The 25,302-nt window shown below is 33.1% G+C and overlaps 1 protein-coding gene across 3 annotated transcripts; it reads left to right on the top strand.

Annotated features, from left to right (window-relative positions):
- The first annotated feature begins 1,541 nt into the window (after positions 1-1,541).
- Positions 1,542-21,123, top strand: LOC146999571 (venom allergen 5-like). 3 transcript variants are annotated; one of them, XR_015038644.1, is made up of 8 exons: positions 1,542-1,695; positions 4,805-5,089; positions 5,377-5,464; positions 8,060-8,223; positions 11,425-11,522; positions 13,035-13,162; positions 17,145-17,219; positions 20,668-21,123. XR_015038644.1 is itself a non-coding variant. In XM_085807980.1 (8 exons), the coding sequence occupies exons 2-7, from the start codon at positions 4,823-4,825 to the stop codon at positions 17,162-17,164; spliced, it is 765 nt and encodes a 254-aa protein (XP_085664106.1). In that variant the 5' UTR covers positions 1,542-1,695; positions 4,805-4,822; the 3' UTR covers positions 17,165-17,206; positions 20,668-21,123. The 3 variants fall into 3 exon arrangements, 2 of the variants coding, with proteins under 2 accessions (XP_085664106.1, XP_085664112.1); XM_085807980.1 differs by having other exon boundaries at positions 17,145-17,206; XM_085807986.1 differs by lacking the exon at positions 1,542-1,695 and adding an exon at positions 4,404-4,543 and having other exon boundaries at positions 17,145-17,206.
- The last annotated feature ends 4,179 nt before the right edge of the window (positions 21,124-25,302 follow it).

Below are 25,302 nucleotides of genomic sequence, written 5' to 3'. Positions count from 1 at the left end.
GCTTATTTTCAGAATAGAATCATGTGGGTATTAGTTCGATGGACGTTGTAGAGACATTAGGATTAATTGGAAAAACCCGGAGAGATGAAAAATTAGCAAACGCCTTCCCCGGGAATCGAACCACGAAACTCTGGAATACCAGCACAGCGTGCAGAACCACTACACCACGAACGCACGGTGGAAAAGCCAGAGAAATACCTTATAATCTATACCTAAAGATATTAGTTCTATACCTTTCGATGCATGAAAACATAAAATTAAAAAATAAATTTAATTACATTTAGTTTAAAAAGTAAAATAATCCTGAATTTTTTTTTTTTTTTTTTTTTTTTTTTTTTTTTTTTTTTTTAAGTTTGAATTCGAATCGAGTTTCCTGTTATTTATTCTGTTATTCGTTTTCTGTTATTCTTCGAATCACGTTTATTGCCTATTTTATACAATGCCTTCCCCCTCCAAATTCAGAACTGGTTAGCCCCTTACCATGCATTTTACTTATTATCAGATTTATAAGAGTGCAACATTGTTATCTTAATTTAGAAGTCAAACAACAGTAACTACAAACTAAGATAACAATTTATCTTAGTTGTTATCTTAGTTAGGAATTGGGCAGATTGCAATATTTTTGAGTTCTTAACTGCAACTCGAACAACCAAAAATTATTGTAATTTACTTAAAAGTAATATTCATATTATTTTGAAAGCAAAATGTGGTGATAGTAGCAAATACGTTTGAAATAGGAAGCTTGAAAAATTAGCTGAACTAGTCTAAAATTGGAACCACAGATCTTCAACTTACTGGCTGAATATATTAACCACTCACACCACGCGAAACGTACAGGAGACGCCGAAAATTCCTTAAAAGACTAGGAAAACAGTCAAAAAAATTTTCTGAAGGTTTCATTTAACGTACAGAAGAAGATCAAGGGGAAAGGCAAATTAGTGTCTAGTGTTTGGATCAAATTATGCTTATTATTTTTCGATATAAATTGCATTTAAAATTCTAGAGTCTAAATCCTCCAACATTTACCACTTACAATGTGCATTCCAATTATTTTTTTTTTGGTAAAATATTGAGGTCTTTTTACATTACTTTAAATCTTATATTCATTTTTAAAAATGCTGTTACGAATATAAATAATAATTTAGCTGAAAATTATGATAGGAAAAACAAAAAAAAAATGTATAAATAGCATTTTATTGAGAATATGGTTTCAATATATGCAAAAATAATAAACTAAAATTTAAAAAATTGTCCAGCTGGTGAAATAAATTATATATTCATATTTCAATCATTTCCTAGCAGCTACTGTATTCCTCCTCCCTACCAGCAGTGTGTCCTTCAGTTTTTGACATTTTCACCTCTAGTGGACTTACCAAACAATAAGCCAAACTGTATACATTCCAAAACGTTATGCAGAAAATAAAAATTCAAACTCTCCTCGTCTGAGAAATATGGACGAAGTAAGTAGAAAACAGGTGTTATTAGTCGTTAGGAATGCACTGTTTTAAAAGGAAAAAGAATCCCCACCCTTTTCATTATGTACAAATCATTATACCATAAGAATATTCTGACTTCAAAGAATTCTTTCTTTAATATAAAAAGAGCTTGCAACAATGTGCCACACAGTTTGCAAAGAAGCACCTGAAGAAGTACTTCGTCTGCCGACTTTCCAGTTGCAAATTTTCAATTCCCCAAGTAAGTGTTTTATGTTGTTTTAAGTAGTAAAGTCAGTCACTTCCTTCTGCGAATCAAAGAGGATAATTTAAATTTTTAGTCTTTTCTGTTGGTAATTTCAGACCAAAAATAATTTGTTTAAAATTGCTCGATTTTTATTAATTTCAGAATCATAAGTTTCCGTATGTTTGGCTTATTCAAAGGAAATATGTTAAGAACAGAATAATACCATCTCCACCATAAAATCTTTTGTACATCTTACGTTATCATGATGACTTCGTCACAACTGTATCATAAAGATCTAACTTTCTCTCATCTATCTGCAGAACTAATCTGTGTACGTTTCAGCAAGCATGACCAAGTTATTCACCACATTTGTGACAAACCTTTTAATTTTCACAAGCACTCAGGGTTAATTTTATCGCCCATTTTCCTGTCTTTCTTTCGATTCATGTCACACATATTCCTTCAGGCAAGGCGATTATGCAAATTAAATGATGCACAAGAAAGTTAAAGCAAAGTTTACAGCAAAGCCTCCACTTGGACTCAAGAAAACTAAGAAATAAAACTTAACTAACTTAACTAAAGAGACATAGCCGTAGCTATCAAGATTCTACAAGAGTTGGCCCCTTAACGCTAACCAAACAGCGAAGCTATCAAACATAGCGAAAGTTAACTGCAAATCAGCCTTATTGTTCGTAAGTCAGCCCCGATCTTAGTATCATTGACTGATGGCCGCATCAATTCCCTTTACTGCTCGAGGCTGGTCAATGCTGTCTTCTCCTGAGATAAGCTGCGGATAAATCAAATTACCTATCTTTACAAAATTTGATTTCAATATATGCACATATGAAGTGCGTCGCCTATTTATTGGTACATATTATCGCTAATTAATCGACACTACAGATTTGTAAATTTTTTCCTTAGTGAATTTTTTTCTTAGGCCTTCTTTCATTTTTATATTAGTAGCCATTTTGTTAACACGCCAGGAAAAATTAAATAAAGTTGCTGAACTTTCCTTTGTGCTTATATAAGTTGAATTTAGTCAAGAAGGCTACTTGGTGGCATTTAGCAAATAACGCTTAATGGAATGGCGAGCTTACGGAGGGAATTACACAGTTACTTAAACTATCAGTGATGCAAATGCAAATATTTATCAAATAGTAGCACCAATAGTTCAACAAAAGAAATAAGGATTTAAATCCGAAAGGAAACTTGATAAATCTTCTCTTACCATTTATCTTACAACGTTTCTTCGACCAATTCTTATAATCTTCAAATTCGCAACTCAATCTTCAGATACCTAACATCTCCCAAATATGCTTTCCTGTTTTACTCGTTCCTCTGTGATAATGCATTACATGAAACAGACAAAATAGAGACTAGTAAATGGATTTGTTTATAAATGGATTCAAGTGAGCAATATAGCCTGACAAAATTACGCTATGATCCCAAGGAAATAAGTAATAGATATAGATTCATCAATCTCTTGAGTGTATGTTCCACGTGTAGCAGTTCTACTCAGCAGCCAGCAATTTAATTTATTGTTCTTCGTTTAATTCTGTGCTTAGCGCGTTACAGATTTCATCTCGATTTTTATTTAGACGTTCTTTTAATTTCTAGTAATAAGTATGTTACATAACTAAGGAAGAGTGTGACTGATTTGAGACGACTGAAAACTCAATGAGTTTTCGCCATATTCCCCAATATTTCTACCGAAGTAAGAAAATTAAATAAACTGAAGACGATAATAATAGAAATTAAATTTTGTGCCTGCCGATAAAAAATAATTAATTTAAGACGATTACAACAATTAGAAGGTCGCGTAGGCAATTAATTAAATAAAATCTGACTAAAATCACATTGGAGATAATTACGAGATTCAAAATATACTCCAGTTGTGTTCACCATAATTATAGATATAAATATCATGATTATAGACTGAAATAGAATTACAAATTCAAGTTTAATTATCTGATATATCTTATATTCAACAGTTAATTAAATTTAGATCAAGTGATGTTGATTCCTTCAGTGCCAGTTTTTAAATGGCTGCGGAAACTGGTAGCAAACCTTTTGAAGTCGACATGCACATAATTCAGAAAGCACAAACAAATTTTCCCTTAATATTTATTATTTTTAATCATGTTTCTCTAATAAATTATTTTAGACAGAAATTACAGTCAATGCTTTAAAGATTTTTATGTACCTACGATCGATTTGTGTCCTTTCGTGCTAACTGTAATGAAAATTATTTGGCTAAAACCTGTCATTTTTTCGATCCATGCAATCACTGTTAAATTATAAATCTATCTCAGATTTTTGGATGTTTCTTTTTAAAAACTAGTCATTGTTAATAGAGGCATGTAAAGAAACAACAAAAAAAAAATAAATAAATAAATAAATAAAAAAAAAATAATAATAAAAAAAAATAAATAAAAAAAAAAAAATAAAAAAAAAATAAATAAAAAAAAAAGCATATTTCAAGGTGTAGAAGTCTTGAAATTAATGATGCAAGTTTGAATTTTCTTTAAATATTTTGGATGAAACTTTATATTCTTTTGGGGTATTTCCAAATTATCGTGATCTGCTATCAGTTTTGCAAAGATAAGAAATTCTAATCTAGAAATGTAAGTCTTAAACTAGATTAATTTTCAAGGTACGACTTCGTTATCTTAAAGATAGCAACAAGACCCATCCATAAATTTCACTGTCCTATCCATAAATTTCGCTACACGGAACTAAAGCTAAACGGAAAGGATATGAAAGCCTAGTTTACATACTGAAACTCAACGGGATCTCAAGAGAAGCGTACATCATTTTATAAATTTTAGTTAACCTGAGACAAAGTTTAAAAATTCTGTTTGACGTAAGTTTGGTTTAATAGTTATTAAGACTAATCCTGTGGACTATTAAACAAAATTTTATAAAATATTTACAGGCTAAAGGAGTAAAAATACGGGTCTTGACTCAGTATCTATTTTAGGATTTGAAATAGTTTTGCAATTCATGTTTTAGAACTGTATACGGATTTGCTCCAATGAATTGAATGAGTACTAATCAATATTTATACCCTGTAACTGAAGTTTGAAATTAATGCAGTACTAACAGGGTAAATTTATCTTCATAGGTTTCTCTAGAAGCAAGGATGGCCGCTCAAGTGATTGCCATTATATCAGCCATTGCGCTAACATTTGGATTCATTGAGTGTGGAAGATGCCCGTATGAAAAATTCACCCCAAATCACAGTTTTTGCAAACCACCAAACCCTAGCTGTAATATCCTAGAACGAGGTGTAGGTGCCGGAGATAGAATGAAAATTTTAAAACTGCACAACGACTACAGAGCCAGAGTTGCAGCCGGTCAAGAAACAGAAGCTGGAGGATTGCCACCAGCAGCAAATATGCTAGAAATGGTAAGAAAGCATCCTAAATAAGTAATATTTTTACCAACCATTAAATTATATGTAAGCAATAGAGTGGTGGTGTAAAACATAATAATATCTTTAAGGAAAATCTCTAAATTTTCATTTCTGAAATCTCATTTTTATGAGCATAATCATAAAAAATATAACCATCAGTATTTGAAATCTGTAAATATCAGAACGTACGATGCAACAAATAAAGAGCAATATAACGTAAATGGCAGATGTATTTTTAAAATATAGGAAACATACGAATTTTAACAAAGGCACTCTTTTAGGTATGGGATGATGAACTTGCTGCTGTTGCTCAAAAGCACGCCGAACAGTGCAATTTCGAGCATGACTGTAGTGACTGTCGCCAAGTTGGTAAGTTTGAGATTCATTTTATGTCTCTTCAAATATTACATTCATTTAAGGGGGCTCATACACCTTAAACCCTTTATGAGCTTCGAATTATGTGACTGTTGCAAGAATTGAGATATTTTATTTATTTGAAAAGTAATTACCTCCAACCTTTTACATCTGACTACATAAAATAGCTGCTTTGGAAACTAGTAACCAGAAAGTTTGTGTTGCCACAAATATTTTTGTAATTTAATCAGCTTTGTGACAAACGTTTTCGTCATTTTTCCACCTTGCGCGCATGATATTTTAAAAATGGCTAATGGTACATACTTGAAATTAGATGGAATTCTTTATATGGGCACTATTTTCTAACTGAACCAAAAATCAGATTAATATTTTAATATTAAAAAATTTTATTCACGAAAACATTACAGATTTTTTTAATAAAATACATTTTATAAAATCAACTCCAAATAAAATAAAAATTTAACATGAAATTCTCAGTTTTTTGGTTTACAGTAGTTTTCAAATGTTATAAAAGCGATATATAAACTATGGAATTAAATAATGCAACAGATAATTTTAAACTGTGCGCGCAAGGTGAAAAAATGACGAAAATTTTTGTCACAAAGCGGATTAAATTATAAAAATATTTGTGGCAACACAAACTTTCTGTTTACGATTTCAGAAAGCAGTTATATTATGTAGTCAGCCATAAAAAGTCGCAAGTAATTGCTTTTAAAATAAATAAATTATACCAATTCTTGCAACAGTCACATATTCGAAGATCATAAGAGGTTTAAGGTGTATGAGCCCCCTTAAAGCATCTCCTCATATCCGAAGCATTTGGATTTGCGAGCATGAAAAAGTACATCTTAAGCTGTAAGGCTTATCCTAAGTTGTTAACAGTTATCTTTAGTTAAAGTTACTTTCCTATCCCTTCTAATTTCAGCCTATAAATTTCCGGCCAGAGTGCGTTTTTAGAATCGCGGTTAAATGCAAATGAAGGAAGAGCAGTATTTAAAGTCGAAGTTCTACTGACTTCGTTAGAGAGCCAGCGATTCTGACTAGCACGCGTTCGCCGTTTGGCTACACTCCCTCTAAGCTATTTCTACGCTCGGCCGTATTTCAGGCCCTTGATAGCTTCTCCGTTTAGTTTGCCTTTGAGGGGCCAACTCCTGTAGAATTGTGATATAAACCAATTTTCTTACCTCATTTAATAACAACCTGTTTTTCACTTATAATCAAATATAAGTTAAATGTTATCTTTTAATCCATACGGAATACTTCATAATTTTATTAAGTTATATGGTCTTGGCTAACATAAACTAAGTGCAAACTTCTAACAGACTTAAAACGAATTATCGCTTCGTCTGGAAAGAACTAGAAAGTCTTGAAAAGATTTAAAAACAAACCTTTTATTATCAGAAATTGAACATAAATGCACGACTCTTTCTCGTGAATTCGCCAACCACTTGCGACGATGTCACTTAAAGTAACATGAAATTCAATTGAAACTATGTCTAATAAACATAGCTACACAAATGATTTAACGGGAAGTAGGCTCAACATTCTCACCGGCGTAACAATTTAAATGTCGGCAATTATAACGCAAAACCGAAGAATACAATTTTAATCTGAGCTCGCTAAAACTAGTAATATGGTCTCGAGCGTTAAAAACACGCTCTGTTGTACAATCCTAAAATCTAACCTCATATTCTGTCGAACTAATTTGCACTCTGGTAGGGAAACGGAAAAAGAAGTGACAGTGTAGATCTAAATCATAAAATAACTGGTTATTCAAATTAATAACAATGTTTATGAGATAATGTTATCGATTCATTATTTGTATATATATCAGTTATCCAGTGTAATGCTTTTAAACTATTAAATGAGTAATTTTATGACATTTATTATTTAATATTGAAATTCTATTAGTGCCCTCTGCTAAGTAAAATCGGGAATGTGCATCATAATAGCTTCTACCTAGTTTGGAGAACATGAGAAATATTGTTAGCCAACTTTAATTTCTGTTACTGATATTAAGCTTTAGTTAATTTCTTTCGAATGAACATTACTGCCTAAGAAACACTTAGAAGATTTTATTCCTTCAATAAAACGTTTGGTCATTAATATTCTTATAATTGTCAAAGAACGTGAAAGGCATTGAAATCAATATGATGCATTGGATCTGTAAACTATCCTGCTTAAAATAACTGTGTTTAACCCTTTGGTTACGAATCAAAAATATTACCCTGTTTTCTATCTAAGTGAACAAAATATGTCATAAATAAAGTAAATTTAGCATCTGGGAATTTTCTGGCAAACAGTTTTCAAGCCAATGGCTGAGGCACATATGTACCAGCCGTAGTTAATGGTGGGATTCATATGCCCACACGTAGCGATTGACTTATTACAAGCACACCTATCACTCTGGAAAACTTTATTGTATGAAATAGATTTATATCGTATGGTACAGAGTAAAGCATTTTTTGGGACATATATGTACCGCTAGTAGTCAGAACGTTAAAAAAAACTTGCTTGTTAACGCCATAAAATCATTGATAGTGCTTCTTTATGATTGTAGAATATATTAATATTTATCTTTCTACATAGAGAGGTTTAGAGTTGGCCAAAACATCTACATGGCCATGAATACCGCGCCTCCTAAGAAGCAAGACTGGGACAAAGTGATAAAAGACTTCTACGACGAAGTCTCTACATTCAGCAGAAATTATATCAAACCCTTTGTTTTTGGGTCATACGGACATTTCACTCAGGTAAGAATAAATATTTGTTTTTCAGACACCTGAAGTATCATGCTTTCTTGATAGTACTCTCAAGAATTTAAATGCGATAATTTACATATTATTGAATTTAAAGTATAAAGTTTGTAGAGTCATTAGGATTTTTTGATAGTGGAGACGTCAAAAATGTTCAGTGCCCTCGCCGGGTTTCAAACCTGGACCTCTCGAATACGCCCCGAGTGTGCTACCGTTACACCATGAAGGCTTGCAGAAAGAAGGGGGAAAATATCTTGTATACTTGCCCTTTGGGAAGAGCGACTGCAGTTGCCAAATCCTGGTGGTGAAGAATCATTATCCACCACCTTTTAGTACCACTGTAGAGTCATTAGGTTTCTTTTCTTTTCTTTTTTTTTTCTTTTTTTCTTTTTTTTTTCTTTTTTTTTTTTAAGAAGACATGAAAATTGAGCAAAGACCTCGCCGGGACTCGAACCTGGACCTCTCGAATACGCGTCGAGTGTGCCACCGTTACACCACGAAAGTCTGCAGAATGCAGAAAGCAGGGAGAAGGGGGGACTGGCGATTAGGGGAACCATTCGGTTCAAATCCTGGTGGTGAAGAATCACCATCCACCTTTTAGTTCAGGCGCAGCTGTAGGGTTATTAAGTTATTTTGTTGCTGGAAACATGAAACATGTGCAATGTTCGCCGGAACTCGAACATGGACCTCTCGAATACGCGCCGAGTGTGCGATCGTTACACCACGAAGGCATAGAAAAAGCAATGAGAAAATACCTGATAAGTTCATATAACGTAAGTTACAAATTGCATCATTTTAAGTACCAAATTAAAAATTTTCCACATCACTTTTTATAATGGTTGTTGATTCATAATATATACGATAAAATTTCAAGGGCAAATAGGACCTTGATATATCTTTCTCATTGGAAAAGTCGTGGTTCAGAAAGAAAGTGCTTCTAAAATGGATAATAATAATTCTTCTAAAAGATGTTTCAAACAAGATATTCTACAGGTTCTGAAACAAGACTACGTAAATTATTCTTTAAGTAAAGGTTTTAAAATATAAGAAAAACAATCTTCAGTGGCTACCTGGCAAAATTCCATTAAGCGATGGAAATATACGCAATTTAGTAGCAATCACAAATTTAAATGTAGGCAATTTACCTGCTCTAAAATCCAGGGCAAAACGTGGATGAAAACAAATACACAATTCTTATACTAGACTATCGCTAAAAAGAATTTAATACTCAGAAGAATCTTTTAGGACTTGAGAGTGAAAGTTTTAGGAATTTGGATTATTCTAAAGCAGAGTTTCTTAAACTGGCGGTCGCCAAAAATTTTAACAGTTTTCCTATTTCTTTAACTTATAATAATTTTACAATTACCAAATATTTTTACACAATGTATCTGAAAATAGATAGGACAATAAAGACAAAGAAAAAAAAAACGAAAACGATTCGACGCATTTTTTTTATAATATAAACGTTCATTTTCCTTGTTTTGGATGTCATTTCGTCTGTTACATATTTAAAATTTTCACCTTTTTCTACGTCTTAAAATTAGAAATTAAAGTTAATCACCTAAAACTGCAATAGTATGAGTATATTACAGTACAAGAGAAAAAACTGACAGTTTCACTCACGCGTGTGTTGGATTTGCGCAATACTTATGGGGGTACCACAAAATTTTCGTAAATATTATGGGGCCCTGGGGGTCGCGAAAAAAATCTCAGTGATAAAAAGGGGTCACGACTGAAAAAAAGTTTAAGAAACCCTGATCTAAAGCAATAGACGAGCTAGGATACGAGACGAGAAGGAAGTACATGGAGTAATTTTATTTCATTGCGCTATATACATAGGCTGTTTACGCATTTTTAGAACAATTTCCATAAAGAAGTTTTTTAAAAAAGCAGATGTTTTAATAAAAATTTGTGACAAAAGCTTATTATGAAACTTAAATGGAGGAACATTTTTTAGCTCTCCGAAGAGAAATATTGCAATTTCATAATTCGAAACCGTTGCGAAATAATAGTATTAAAATTTGTCAATGAGGAAGAAGCAGCATTATTAATTATTGCGTGGAAAAGATGTCCTAAGAAACATACGAATATCCAACAACGTAGCAAAAACGTTCTGAAATTCCAAAATACAAAATTAAAGCATGAATTTTATATTCACATAATGGCATTGTTAACGAATTCTAACGTTTAATAAATGAATGCAGAAAGTTATTATTTTTTTATTCTATTTGTATAAAAGTAATTTAATAATATTTTTTCAAAATTGCAGGAAAATAACACTTTTTAAAGTTTACAAGCACTATGTTATGATTAATTTAATTCTTTTAATTTTCTTTATCGTAATAACTTAACTCAATCGCTATCATGGGAAATAAAATGTGCATTTACATTTTAGGCATCTCGAATTTTAAATTTAAAAACTACATTTTTTTCTAAACATAGAACTGTAAATTTTCAGATTATAATAATTATTAAACAATTTTAATCTGAAAAGCTTTATATATGATAAATTTTAATGAAATTCTTTAATTTCTGTTATAAGCAAACATAAACATAAATATTATGTTTCTGATTACGGTCAGGCTATCTTTAGTTCAAAAGAACACTAAAAGAGGTTGTTTCAAATAAAAAAGAAACAACAATTCTAATTAATTTTTTTTAAATGCAATTTAAACCTGTGACTATTGCCTGTCAGATGCCGAGCGGTAAAGTAGCTGAATACTAATAGTCCGATCTGAATTCGATTTCAGACGAACGGAGTAAATGCATTGTCCTTTACGCGGTTTCTCTCATGTGTAATATTTATACGAGCCAGTTTCCCTTAGATAGTCTTCCACGAAGGCAGTCCTTCCTTTAGGCACATAGCTCTTGTGTGCTTTGACATAACCAAATAAACCAAACCGTATTCAGATTAAGAAATACAAATTAGAATATATTTTGAATGGAAATATTATTCGAGATCTAAGCTAGAAAACTATTAAAATTATCTTCTTGAGCTTTTTAATAGTATAACTGTTTTATTATTCTGGTATTAAATTTAGTTACTATCCTGATTATGATTTAAGGCTTAAACGAAACATTTCAATTTCAGTTCAATATTCCGAGTTTGTAATCAGAATTTTAAATGCAAATACAAACAAATTATCAAATTTAATTAAAAGCAAAAATGTATGTATTTTAAATTCATTTTTAATTTAGGTCGTATGGGCTGACACCTGGAAAGTTGGTTGCGGTTATGTACTTTACAAGGATCCACAGTGGTATAATAGTTTCTTCGTCTGCAACTACGGACCTGCGTAAGAAACTTTATGCATTCCATAATGCTAAATATCATTAATTTAAGCATAAATAAAGCACAAAAGGTGTTATAATTATATAGATAAATAATTTTACTGAACCATAAATATATTGTTATTGTTTTGATAATACAATTGATCTTCATATCTTTTCGTCTTCTTTGCTTTGTTTTGTCATAGTAGAGCATAACGTTGATTGCCTAATAGTGTAGCGATTACTCTTACGCATTTTAATGTCTAAATTGCAATCGAGCATAATTAGTAATGAACATAATAATGCAAAAGAAATTCATAAGAGTTTTCCGGAAGGACCTTTTTTCCATCAATATTACCGAGATATGTGCTTTAGAATATAAAGTTTCTAAAAATAATGCTTGAATTATAATTCTTAATGTATTTTAATGCTTGAATTATATGGGCGGAAAGTCATGAAAAAATGAAATCCAGTTTTTACTTCCTTGTATAGTAAAGAAAATATTGTAATCACGAAAAATTCCGGGTACTGTAGTTCAACGAAATAGTTCATTTTGACCGCTGTCGAATGCAGTTTAACAATACTTTTGCATAACATCTGTACGTAAGGACAAAATAAAGGTCTCTTTTATCCTAAACAGATTAAAAAATGGATTTAAAATAATTCAAAAGAGATTTTTTTCGTGATTTCTGTACGTACGTATCTATATGCATTAGCCAAAAACAAGTAGCCGCAGAGCGTAGAAATTTCGTATATAAGACTGCTATAACATGCAGTTGTGCACCTCTCTTTTTGGTTGCAATCGGCCTCACCAAATATATATATATATATACTCATTCTGTTATTCGGCTCAGTGAGCTCAATATTTTTTATTCTTATATCTGGTAAATTGTGCATTTTTTTTTTTTTTTTTTTTGCATTAAAAATTATTGAATTATTTTGTTCTCATCCTCCGGTTAAGGTTTTTTATGCCTTTAGTTCGTCTGCATGCAATAGTTGTAGAATTATCAACAATTTAAAAGTTGATTAAGTACGGCTAAGTCTATTTTTTTTTAACTATAGCATCCGCCTTTGCTTACATTTGAAACATAGCAGAATAGTCAGAATAGTGAATTAAGTCTTCCTGCACATTCAATGCTTTTTTGCCGAGCGGACCAAAAGAAACCTTACGGGTGGATTACTACGTTATTCAAAATTCTATGTAAAAATTTTATGTATTATGTTTATTTAAAATATGTCACTAGATATCGTTGCTTTTTCACAAAGCGAGAAACATACACACACATTCATGCAAATTCTTCATTATTTAGTTTCTTTAAATATAATACAGGGCGATACTATTAGGTGGCAACAATTTGAAAAGTGAAAGATACATCACATTTAGATGATCCCACTCAAAATGCCGTTTCGAGACTAATAGCCTTTCTGGCTATCGCCCCTTTGGGCTTATAAAATTCCAACATTAGGGTACTTTTTCTAATTTTGCGCTAGACATTTATTAGTTTAGAAACATAACTTATGATTTTGATGTCTTTCAGAGGCAACTGGATGGACGGTGAAATGTACAAAGCCGGAAGAACGTGCTCTGCTTGTCCTGAAGGCAGTTGTTGCGGAGCCGATTGCAGCAGGAAATATAATGTGATACCTAAATACTCAAAACTTTGCAGTAAGATGCTATTATTTCTTTTCAGTCTCTTTCGTTTTTACTTTCCTTCAAATAATATATTGCAAGTCAACCGAACGAATAACGAATTATTACTATAAAACAACGAATTATTCTTATGAAAATAAAAGTGCTACAAATTCCAAAGAAACAGCAATAATATCAACAGAAATATTATGCAGTTATAATGGATATTCGTTGTTTAATTGCAACTAATTTAATCACTGGGTAACTTCCCTGGACACATACACAAAATTTTGTTGTCTGCGACTTAAAATGTAGTAACACAAAGGGGTAAGAACGACTGTAAAAATAAACTAAAACAATTAATTGCATTTCTGCTTGAAATTACTAATACTAAACTGTTACCAGAGATTTTACATCTGTTTCTTACTGGGCGATAACGTTATAACATCCCAACTATTTGCACAGCAAATATCAAGTTAAGGACCTAATTATGTTCCTATGCTAGTGTGCCTCCTAATCTAAATATAAGCAAAGCTAAAACTCGCGAGCTATCAAGTACAGTAAGCGAGGAGGCAGAATCTAGATTTACAGTGCTCCTGGCAGAAGTTACTAATACATTCTCTCTAAACATAGAGTCTTCTTCTTTATTCAAACTGCTTTAATTTGCATTTCTGACGGAGTTGACTACAAATAGAAGTTAAGGAAAGATTTAACATAAGAAAACAGCTTATTTATTAAAACAAAACTTATAATAATGAAACGCTGAAGTACCTTTCCAATGACACTTCAAGGCTAATCTTTAGAATATTGTAACAGGTAGTTTGGCGACATTTTGGTAAGGCGATAAAGGTTACTAGCTAGGACTTTAGCAATAATCTGAGAAGTACACAGTTCGAATCACAAATTATTTTGTCTCAGAGAAATGAGAGATAATTTTCCGGAAAATTCCAATGGGTATTTTAGCTGATAAGCACTTAGAAACAATTTCGCTGATTAAGTGCAGAATCCCCTACTTATTTGTTTGGCGCTTTTTACAAGAATAAGAAGAATTGGATTTTTGTCAATTTTCTTTGACTTTTTAAGTGAAAATAGATCAATGTGTACAGGGATAAAGTCAAGAGTGTGCGCAAAAACGCGGCAAGCAGTGGCCGATTCTACACTTTCTCCCAATTTCGCACCTAATCTTCGTCATGTTTAAGCACTTTTGTTCCATGAAAGTTCTAGCATAAGCGTAATTCGGCTAGCAGATTGTTAAAAAAAAATGTTGAGCAAAAAAAAAAAAAAAAAAAAAAAAAATTCTTTACTTCATAAAAACAAAATGGCGTCCAAAAAAAAAAACAACTAGCAGGTTGCTGTAGCAGGGTTGGAAGCCAAAGTTTCGCCAAAAAATCGCCAAGTTACCATAATGTAAAGATTCACCCACTTCAACAGCTATAAAAACACATTATCATTTATTATTTATGGTATTTTTCCGTGGACGTGCACTAAAAGGAATATAACAAATTAAGATGATTTAGAGAAACTTCAGAACTTGTTAGTTATTTCGAAATTACAGTGGATTTATAAAATACGAGAAATCCAGATCTAGAAGCTCATTTAGTTTAAAAGAATTTGTCCTATCTGATAAATTTATTAAATTTCATTTTAAGGTACTTAGTATATCTTGCTTTTACGCATTGAAAAATAGCCCACTCCCTTTGTTCGGCGCAGTTATTTATTAATGCTAACAATACTGACGCAGTGTAATTTAATTTTTAACTTTAAAAGAATAGATTTATCTGCGTGTTAAATTCATGGTTTAAATGTTGTAATCGACTTTCTGAAACCATCCGGGTCTCGAAAAATTAGAAAAGAAATAACTTCTAGCTTATAGTAATATCTAGTTAATATTCGATTTGAAGTAATCAATATTAATGTACAAATATGCGTATAAATTGTGTTTCTGAAATTGGAACTTACCTTCCAAATAAATAGAGAGTAATTCTTCTGGCCAACAGCACTAAATTCCTAACGGCATATACACTCATGTCCATAAATTAAGGATAATTCGGAGTCACGCGGAAATCGAACTCTAAAATAAATATATCACCTGTAAAATCACTACACATATCTTCAATAATCATATGCAAATTTCAGGAAGTAACCAGATGACACCGATGGTACGTCACAATGACAAGAGTGTAAGAGGGTGATATATAAGGAATACAGGCAAAGAAGTAAAATTGTTCGTAGGCGCTTTATAAGCATTTCAGTGTAATAACCGAATAGTTATGACACAAAGGACGCATTTGGATGATTTTTTACGTGGTAGAATTATCGGCCGCTGGAATGTTGGCATACCCCAACTGGAAGTATCAGACGAACTTGGAATTGCCCAGAGTGTCATCTCTAGGCTTTCGCAACGATTCCGAGGTGATGGTAATGTGAGTAGACGTTACAGCACAGGTCGTCCCAGAGATAGAACGCCGAATGAGGACCAGTATTTGGCAGTTAATGCCAAAAGAAACAGGTGGAGCACAGCCTCAGACCTCTCTCGTCAGCTCTCTTCAGCCACTGGTACGACAGTTTTAAGGCAGACCGTGTACAGACACTCAGGGTAGATTGGTCTATATGCTCGTTGACTTGTCAGATGCGTTCACTTACTGCAACTCACTGTCGCCTGCGGTTAGCCTGGAGTAGAGAGCATGCATTGTGGGCACCGCAACAGTGGGCTTGTGTGATGTTTTCCGACGAGTCCAGGTTTAGCTTGCAGTCTGATTCTCGCCGGATTTTCATATGGAGAGCTCCAGATACCCGTTACCACCAAGAAAACATCATTGAACGACACCGTTACGGTGGTGTAGGAGTGCTCGTTGGGGGTGGAATTATTCTCGGTTCCAGAATTGACCTGCATGTCAAATTGGAACCATGACAAGCCAAATTTATTGGGACGTCATTCTGGAACAATACGTACGTTTGTTTCGGGGCGCCGTGAGCGCACAATTTGTGTTTATGGATGACAACGCCCGTCCTCACCGTGCAAACATCGTAAGCGAATGCCTTCAATGGGAGGATATCACCCGTAAGGACTGGCCAGCATTCTCACCGGACTTGAATCCAGTAGAGCACTTGCGAGACATGCTTAGCCGACGAGTTGCAGCCCGTCAACCTCCTCCTCCATGTCTACCGGAACTCCGGAGAGCATTGCTTTTTGAGTGGTGTAATATCCCCCAAGATCAGATCGATAATTTGATACTCAGCATGCCTAGGCTTTGTACGGACTGTATTGCATCGTCTGGAAGACACACAATGTATTAACAATCATACTAACCATGTAATATTGGTTTTTTGTAAATAGGTTTGTTTTGTAATTTGCTCCAGGGAGAAAAAATCGCTAATTTTTTTAATAATTTCGAACATCTAGCATCTTTTTTGCTCTTTACCTTTTGTTTAATAAATAAGCTTTACAAATAAGTCAAATTTGTTTTGCTTCTAACTCTTCCTTTGCCTGATTTTGCATTATCCTTAATTTATGGACACGAGTGTATTTGAAGTATAATCCGAACTTATCAATAAACATTAGTGAAGATTTTAGACTGTATTTTTTTAAATTTAAATTAAGATTTGTAAGTTTTTGTACATATAAATTAAATTTATACTTCTAAATCTGCAAGTTTTTCTTGTGGATATTAAATTATTTTTAAATAAAATAAGCAAGAAAAAACGTAATTTGTTATTTTATTTTAGCAAAACAAGAATCTTAGTCAACTCTACAGGTATCTTCGAAATTACTCTGATAAAATAATTATGGCTTATATTGCTCAGTTACCAAAAATTATATCTTATTTTAAGTGTTTTCATCTATAGCTTGTTTTATTACTTATACATCCTATATTACATTTACTAAAATTAAAGTTACATGTCTGAGATAGTGTATCACCATTTTTATTTATTTTTTATTATTTTCCGCTTTTACTCTGTAATAATAATTCATTATTTATTATTAATCCTTTAACATAAACGTTTATTTCCATTTCAGTGATGGTAAAAGGTAACTAAATCAAAAAGTGGTATGAAGAATTTCGGGAATCAACAAAGCAGGTAATTCATTAAAGTAAATATTTATGCGATGCTGCTTACCTTTTCTCACGTTCTTATTATAATAAAGGCATTGTTGCTTTGCTTCCTAGAAATAACTTAGAGAAAATACATGGAGCATCTGCTTTATAGAACATTCCTCTCTATTAGATATTTTGCATTTATATAGGCATTATATCGATAAATAATTCTGCAGCCAGCTTCAGCAGGTGTTATTCTAAGAAGTAAAGAGTTAATACTGTTGTTATTCGTGAATCAAAAATTTGATAACCAAAGATGTATTGCGCATGCAAGATCCGTGTACACTTGATATGGCACGTTATGGTTTTTTTGTTCTTGTTTGGTTAAAAATGCTATTTCTTGTCACCTTTTTAAGTCTTATTTTCCACGTCACCGTTCTACAAAACTCTTTTATTTTTTTATCAAGATAAATTTTTGCTTTTGAAATTGACCTTAGAAATGTTTTTTACTGTTCTTCGTCAGTTGTTAAGACCTATTTAGAAGCCGCCTACTTATTGCACTCAAGAATGTTCGCCCTAAAAAAATTCTTCTGACTCCCCTAGTCTCTTATATGAAAATTATAACACTCTTTCAGACGAGAAGTAATTCCCATTCCAATGCCAGCTGAAAGAGGCTGGAAGAATTCCTACTTCTCATCTTTTTAAGTGAACTTTGCTTTGTATAATCCCAGTACTCTAAGCAAAAAAAAAAGGAAAGGAACATATCTCCCGTTCTACTGGACCGATTGACGAGATTCAAATTGCATTTTTCATATACCGAAAGTGCGACTTAGGATATATATTAGATTTATTTATAGCTTTATTCGACACAAAATAGGACTTCTTTTTAAATAACATGCCAATTTGTTTTCCATATTTCGACTGTACGACTCAAATAATTTTAAATTTTGTAAAATTTGGAGCGAAATTTTTGGAGAATTTCAAAAATTTATCTTGGAGTATTTTTTTCAGTTTGCGCCAAAAATGGCGAACTTCTTAATTTATGGCAACCTATTTTTCTTTCCCTTTTTCCATTGTGAATGAAAAAAGAAAAATTCACATCGTTCTTACTTTCAAAGAATTTTAATAAAATGCGTAAAACATATTAGATGTAATTACCTATTTCAACAAATATCCAAATTTCAAAACGCTCCAATATATAAATTCACGCATATCTTCAGAAATTTTGAATAAAAAGCTCTAATGTTTTGCAGGTATGCTTAGAAATACATCTACTTTAAGACGATGGTAAACGTTTTATTGGTTATAATGCAAAATATTTTTCGAAAAATTTATAAAAATTATTTAAGAAATTTTATCATAAAAAAATGGGCGAATTTGATTTGGAATGAACCTAAAGTTCGAACTGTCAAACAAGGAATCAAGTAAATGAAATGAAAAAGAGATATTAGTAATTACATACCAAAGAGAATTAACACTGAGCAGGTAAAATTTTGATAGCTAATTTTTAAAAAAAAAATTCGTGCGATTTTTACTAAATTTGGCAGTTTTTCATAATTTGAATCGTAGAATCGAAATATGGCAAAAAACTGGCATGTCTTTTCATTAAAAATTCCAATTTTGTGTCAAAATACCTACATTAGGACAATATATAAATCTAATACATATTCTAAGTCGCGCTATATATAAATCTAATATATGCTATATATATATACATAATATATACATAATGCTATATACATAATATATACATAATATATATATAAATCTAATACATATTCTAAGTCGCGCTTTCGAGACAGGGAAAACGCAATTTGAATTTGTCAATCGGTCCAGTAGAACGAGACATATACAACTGCCCCCCCCCTTGTTTTTCGTGGGGTGTACAACCCTACTCTGGAAAGAGCGGGACCAGTTAGGCCATAAATCTCCTCTTTTCATTTTCGTCTTATTTTGGGGGTTCGAAAACACGAAGCGATGAATCTTTCTCGACGGTAACTATCCAAGCCACATTGAACCCCGAAGAATGGGGTTTCATTGTTTACGCCAGACTATACTTTTTAAATCGGCAAATCTGTCTCTAATGAAACGGTGAAGTGGTTAATGCAGTCAAAAATAATTCCCTGCAAGTTTTGAAGGATTTCACAAAAACGACTCTAGCGTTCGTAATTGAGCAGTCTCTTGTGCCTTATAAACGGTATGTACAATCACTACAGTATTGTTAAACATGTCCAGTATTGTACATTATACCACAGCAGTGTACAACCACTGCAGTAATTAGAACGAAACTACGGGTTTTTTAAGACAGTCTCACACTAACTTCTCATTTACATAGAGGGTTTTAAAACATTTATCCAGGATTGGATAGAAATGCTGGCATGAGTGTATTGCAGTTGGAAGGGATTACTTTGAAGAGAATGTAACAAATATTGACTTTAAATTGAAGTCTTGTGTATTATGAAATCACTGCCAATACTTTTTTTTATTACAGATGTCATCTGAACAAAATACGGAACAATTTGGGAATAATACCTTGTGTAAACAGAATTTTAGTTTTTTTCACTGATATATTTAGTCAAATTATTAATAAAATTAGCAGTGATTTATTAAGCGTATTAAATATGAGGTTCCAGGAAATACGTTGCTGTTTACGAGAGTAACTTTTTAAAGTCTTAAAATTTTATCGAGTACTCATTATCAACAATATTTTTATGTTACTAAAACAACGCTTTAAGGTATAAATAATGTTGTTGTATAACATTCTATTATAAAACTAGACAATACCAGTAGGGGAAAATTAGTATTATACATAATATTAAAAGTTTTGGCCCAACCGATATAGTGATTAGCGATGTTGGCTGCCATATCGTTGTGCTTAGGTTCTTGTTCCGAAAAAGGCTTGAATGTTTATAAGTGTATACTGGCTGTTTGGCGTGGAGAGAGCCGGAATTCCTTTCGAGAAGCTTGATGGTAGAGGAAGAGGGGTGAGAAATCATTCTCCCCTCTTCCTGTACCATCAAGGTAATTCAGTCTGAGGTACTCAATTCAATCTGAAGTGCTCTCCATCAAAATTTTGGCAGGATTTCCCTTTTCAGACGAATGTAATTTGGCCGCTCTCTGACTTGTACACTGGGCAACGTTCTTGGTAATCAGACACCTAAATGACTAATGGGTATTAATCACTCTTTGCTTTCATTAAATTGAAGTGTCCGACCATTTGGAACAACAACAATATTACTAGGAAAACTGTAAAATGTGGTTTATAATTTTCAAGTATTTTAAATTTTTCTTTAGTTAAGGTTCCTATACAACATTTTTATATGAATAAAACTTTAGTGGTTTTCAGGTTATCTATATATATATTTTTTTGTTAATACATTTTTGCATATATAATTAACAATTAATAATTTTATTTTTTATTTTTATGAACGTTAGTTGATTTCTTTATTCCTTATATAGATAAATAAATATATTCTGAAACATTTTTGTGCATTTTTATTTCAGATTGGAAGGTTCAATTTTCAGATACAAAGGAATATCAAATACAAAGGTTCTGAATATTTATTCAAAACTAAATGAAGCGAAATTTATCATCAATCATATTTTTGAAGTTAGTCTCCATTAAGCTGTTTGCTTCCATATTGAATTACTCTTCCTCTAATATAAGGTTTCTGGATTCATATGATGTATAGGTAGTAAATTAGTAGCAACACTGCACAGTTGAGCACTGCAATATGTAGTACCGATATCGTACAAATATTATTTAAGGATATCTTCTTGCATTCAAAATAAATCTGCCTTTGATAATGAACTTCTGAAATTTTTCATTTCTGGAATCTAATGGATGCATGATTGGAATATGGATAACGGTTGCTTTTGTTTTCTTCTTGAAAATGTGAGCTGCATTGTAAATCTTTACAAAAGTTGAAAAACTTTGTAATAAAATTGCATGTAGATTTATGTCTGTGACTCTTTCTTTCTTAGGGCTGTAACATAACACAGTTCTGTGGCTTGATAATTAAGTTAAATAAAATGTAGTTTATCGCAAAACTTTCGTGACCTCGAATTTACATTAATATTTTATGAAAGGGAATACCTATCGAAAACAACCGAAATTTGCATTTATAAAAAATGAAATTCTGAAAAGTATTTAACGCTATTATTTAGATCAAGATTAATATTTAATTGAACAATGTTTTTACAATTAATTTGTATTCACATACACCATGCCCACAATATTATTCACAAGCGCCATAGCCACAACACCACGCAAACAATAATAATATTATTCATTCATATACACGATGCCCACAATATATTCATGCCCACAAGTCAATATTCGACCTTCATTTTTGCAGACCTTCGTTCTAAACACATACTTCTAATTCGAAAATATTTTAACTGAGGCATTTTAAATTAAAAAAAAAAAAAAATCTGCCTAAAATACAAAACCTAGTGAGGGTGTGTACACTTTTCTAGAACGGTTTCGGAGACATTTAACTAGTAATATTTTAAATGTAATGAGTATTTTATTGTTCGGTCTGAGAGAATTTTTTCTGGACTATAAGTACGCATCGTAATTTCCACGAAATAAGGGCTTTTCGTTAAATTTCCAGGAACACTGATTTTCCATTCCTCTTCCACTACTTTTCAGAGTCCATCAACTGCGGCGGGTTCATGCTTAGAATGTTAGACCACCAAAGACCACAACTGGGGGGGGGTCTTAAGCCCCGACGTAGCCAGAAGGCAGAACACGCTCTACTGAAAACTTATAAACACTTCTACGGAAGTGGCAGAGACTTTCCCTTAAATGCTGGCTGTACCTCATTTACATAAAGCGCAGTCCTGAAAACTCCTTCTCATTGGAAATTCTAGGTGTGGAAACAAGAGAATAAAGAAAGCTGTTTAAAATCAAAAATAACTATTAGGAAATTAAAATAACCCCTAAAATGCAATACCTGTATCACTCTTCATTTTTTCAAGGAATGCAGTGGTACTTTTCGAAATATGACTTTCTGCTTTGTCTTGATGAAGTTTTATGCTTTGAGAGTCATTGGGATAAAGAAATGGAATTTCTTCAGTAAACTTTGTACGCAAAACTTTCCCTTGATAGTACGTTGATTTGATTTTAACATTTTTGTTCTCCATTGTAAGAGAATTCTGCGACAATCATAAACTCCTCACCGAAACATTCTTTGCATTGACGGAGCTAGGTTTGTACAATTTTTTCTCTTCGTTTTAGATAATAAACAGCCTTTTTTGGAATAGTCATTTAAATAAACCCATACTTCATCAAGGGTCACAATGTATTTCCATTTATATCCTGCTAATATAGTTCTCATAGCCTCGACAAAAGTCGGTGACCATCTTGTTTTTTTAGCTTTTTTAAGTACAAATCTTAGTTTATTGTTGCTACTGATGTATTTATAAAGACTTTGCAATTGATTTCTCGTCAGGCAGATTTTCTCTTGTTACCAGCGATTTAACTTTAGAAACATTAGAAACAATTCGTAACTTTTCCAGGCGCCTCGTTTGGAGTTTTGTTTTCGTGTAGAATTTCGTGTAGAAAGTTTTTTCGATAGCTTCTAAATATTTAAATTTTCCCACTAAAAATTTGTTGCAGTTTGTAAAGTAATTATGATTTTTCGATGTCAGGAAACTGAAGAAATCCGCAATAACGTCTTCAGAATCCGAATTCCAGACCTCCCGATTCGAATGTGTTTCCATATGCCCACTTTAGGTGTCCACTAAGCTCACTGACGTTCAGTCGCCACTTCCAGTTACACACATCCATTGTGCTTCCATTTACACACAGATGCATGCAGAAAGAAGGGAGAAAACACCTTACAAGAGTATATTTCCGCTTTCAAAGGGTGACTGGGAATTAGGGGACACAATTGCCAAGTCTTGGTGATGAAGAATCGTCCATTACTTTTTACTTTCGGCGCCACTTTTAGAATAAAAGTTTTAGAATTTTTCGAAGTCAGGGAACTGAAGAAACCTGCAATGCCCTCCCCGGACTTCGAAACCGGACCTCCCGACTCCGACCTCGAGTGCGCTTCCAGTTACACCTTGAAGGCATTAGGAAAGGGGAGAGAAAATCCCTTAGTTCGAGACTTCCTTGCAAGTTTCTTGGAAGAAATACTAGTAAGATGCTCAACTTTCCTCGAAGGCATGCTAGTAAAGTGCGTTTAATAAGATGCGTTAACATTTTCACGAACTTCTATATTTACTTTCACATTTGCATTTACGTAGAAATTATTTTGATACATTCATTTCTTTCATTTCTCCAGCTTAATGTGTGTAACAGTTATGTATTCAATTTTTATCTCAACTTCTAACTGCGTAAGTTAAGTAGACACTCTAGACTGCAAAGACAGCCTAATCCAAAATCTAGGCAGATTTTTTTATTCAGTATGCCTTAATATCAAAGAAGAGCGCTTTCTAGAGCGCCTACGCACCTTCCAATAATATACAATTTCATATATGCAAAGCACACTGCTCGTACTAGCTGCCATTGGATTTACAGTCCTCATTACTTCAAGATAGTCTGGATACTCCTAAAAAACAAAGTTTTATGTATTTAACCATTGTGATAACGCACAAAATAAACTTTGCATTTCAGAATTCTCATATTGAAGAATATCTTAGCTACTATTTAAAACTTAAATCCCCATTTGATGTAAAACTCAGTGATTAGCAAGTTGTAGAAAAGTACAGAAAATGAATAACATTTCATTTAAACAGCAAATAAAAAAAGTAGACTTACATTTGGATTGTAGCAAAGTTAGCTACTGTAGTTGTACTGGGTGGTTATCTCGGTCGCTTCATATGCAAAATAGCTTGAAGTAGTTAACCTACTCTAGACTGGTTTCTTTCGTGGAAAATTTCTGCTGTTAACTGGGCTGCTTAGTCTGTGTGTTAGGACTAATGCTATCGTTGGACCCTTTACGTCCTTCATCGCTGACTGCTTGGCTTTTCCTTTTCCTCCTGCCAGTCAGTCACTGAGCCGGTGTAGTGATTTGAGACGCTGACTACCATACCGATGGATGCGGGTTCGAATCTTGGAAAAGGATGTTTATTAGCACAGTCTATAAGCGCATAGTCAAAGGGGCACTCAAAATACACGACGAGATAAAAATCCTTCCCAGAGGTTAATGGTAGGTGAAGAGAGTGTGAAACTTTTCGACAGTCCCCCCCCCCCGAATTTTTGGTGTCCCGCTAGCTTCTACTTGTACCTGTCTTCGGAATTTTTGAAGCTGCAATTTGGTTCGAATCTGGTTCTGATCCTAAGATATTTAAGGTAAAGGTACTTCTACCTAATGTTCCTAATATTTGATGCAAGCAATATCTTTTCCAACCATTTTGAACCAATTTTCGATAGAACATCTTTCTGTCTCTCGGTAATTTTTTGAAAGCAACATCTCTAGTCAAATACACGGCTGGCCATTAAAATTGCAACACCATGAAGGAAAGCAAATACAAAAAAGATATTTATTTCACGTAAACAGAATGGCATGAAGACAGAATGATTAAATTTGTAAACATTTTGGATGTTTACAGCGAAATTAGTAGAAACAGCTGCCACCCCTGGCAGCTAAAACGGCTCTTACCCCATTAGGCATGGAGTCAAACTGGACTTGGATGACAGAAAGGGGCAACTCATTCCATGCTCCTTCCAGTCTATGCCACACTTCATTGACCGTATTAGCTGGAGAGGGATGGCAGGCCTGTCTCTCAGCTACCCATGACCAGATGATTTCAATGAGGACGGATCAGGTCAACATTCGAATACCCTGTGTATCAAGGAAGGTCAGAACACGACGTGCAACATGTGGTCTTGCATTATTTTATTGGAACATGGCGTTTGGGGGTCTTAGATAGGACACAACCACTGGACGTAAGATGTCAGAAACTTACCCATCTGCGTTTAAATTGCCGTCGATCCGAACTAGTGATGTGCGTTTAATGGCTGCCCAAACCATCATAACAGGTGCAGGGCTTCTATGCCAATATGGAATGCAAGCACCCTCAGCAATCGATTGATTGCATATTCGCAAGACAGTGGTTGGCTGTGGACCAGTGTGACCGGCTATATCAAGGGACGATAATTATTATTCGAGGCAGCACACGATATTC

This window comes from Stegodyphus dumicola, chromosome 1 (genome assembly GCF_044657685.1).
Source record: "Stegodyphus dumicola isolate Sdum_Otavi_A_Nest chromosome 1, ASM4465768v1".
NCBI lineage: Eukaryota > Metazoa > Arthropoda > Arachnida > Araneae > Eresidae > Stegodyphus > Stegodyphus dumicola.
The sequence above is the reverse complement of the archived record's forward strand: the minus strand, read 5'-3'. Positions and strand labels throughout refer to the sequence as shown.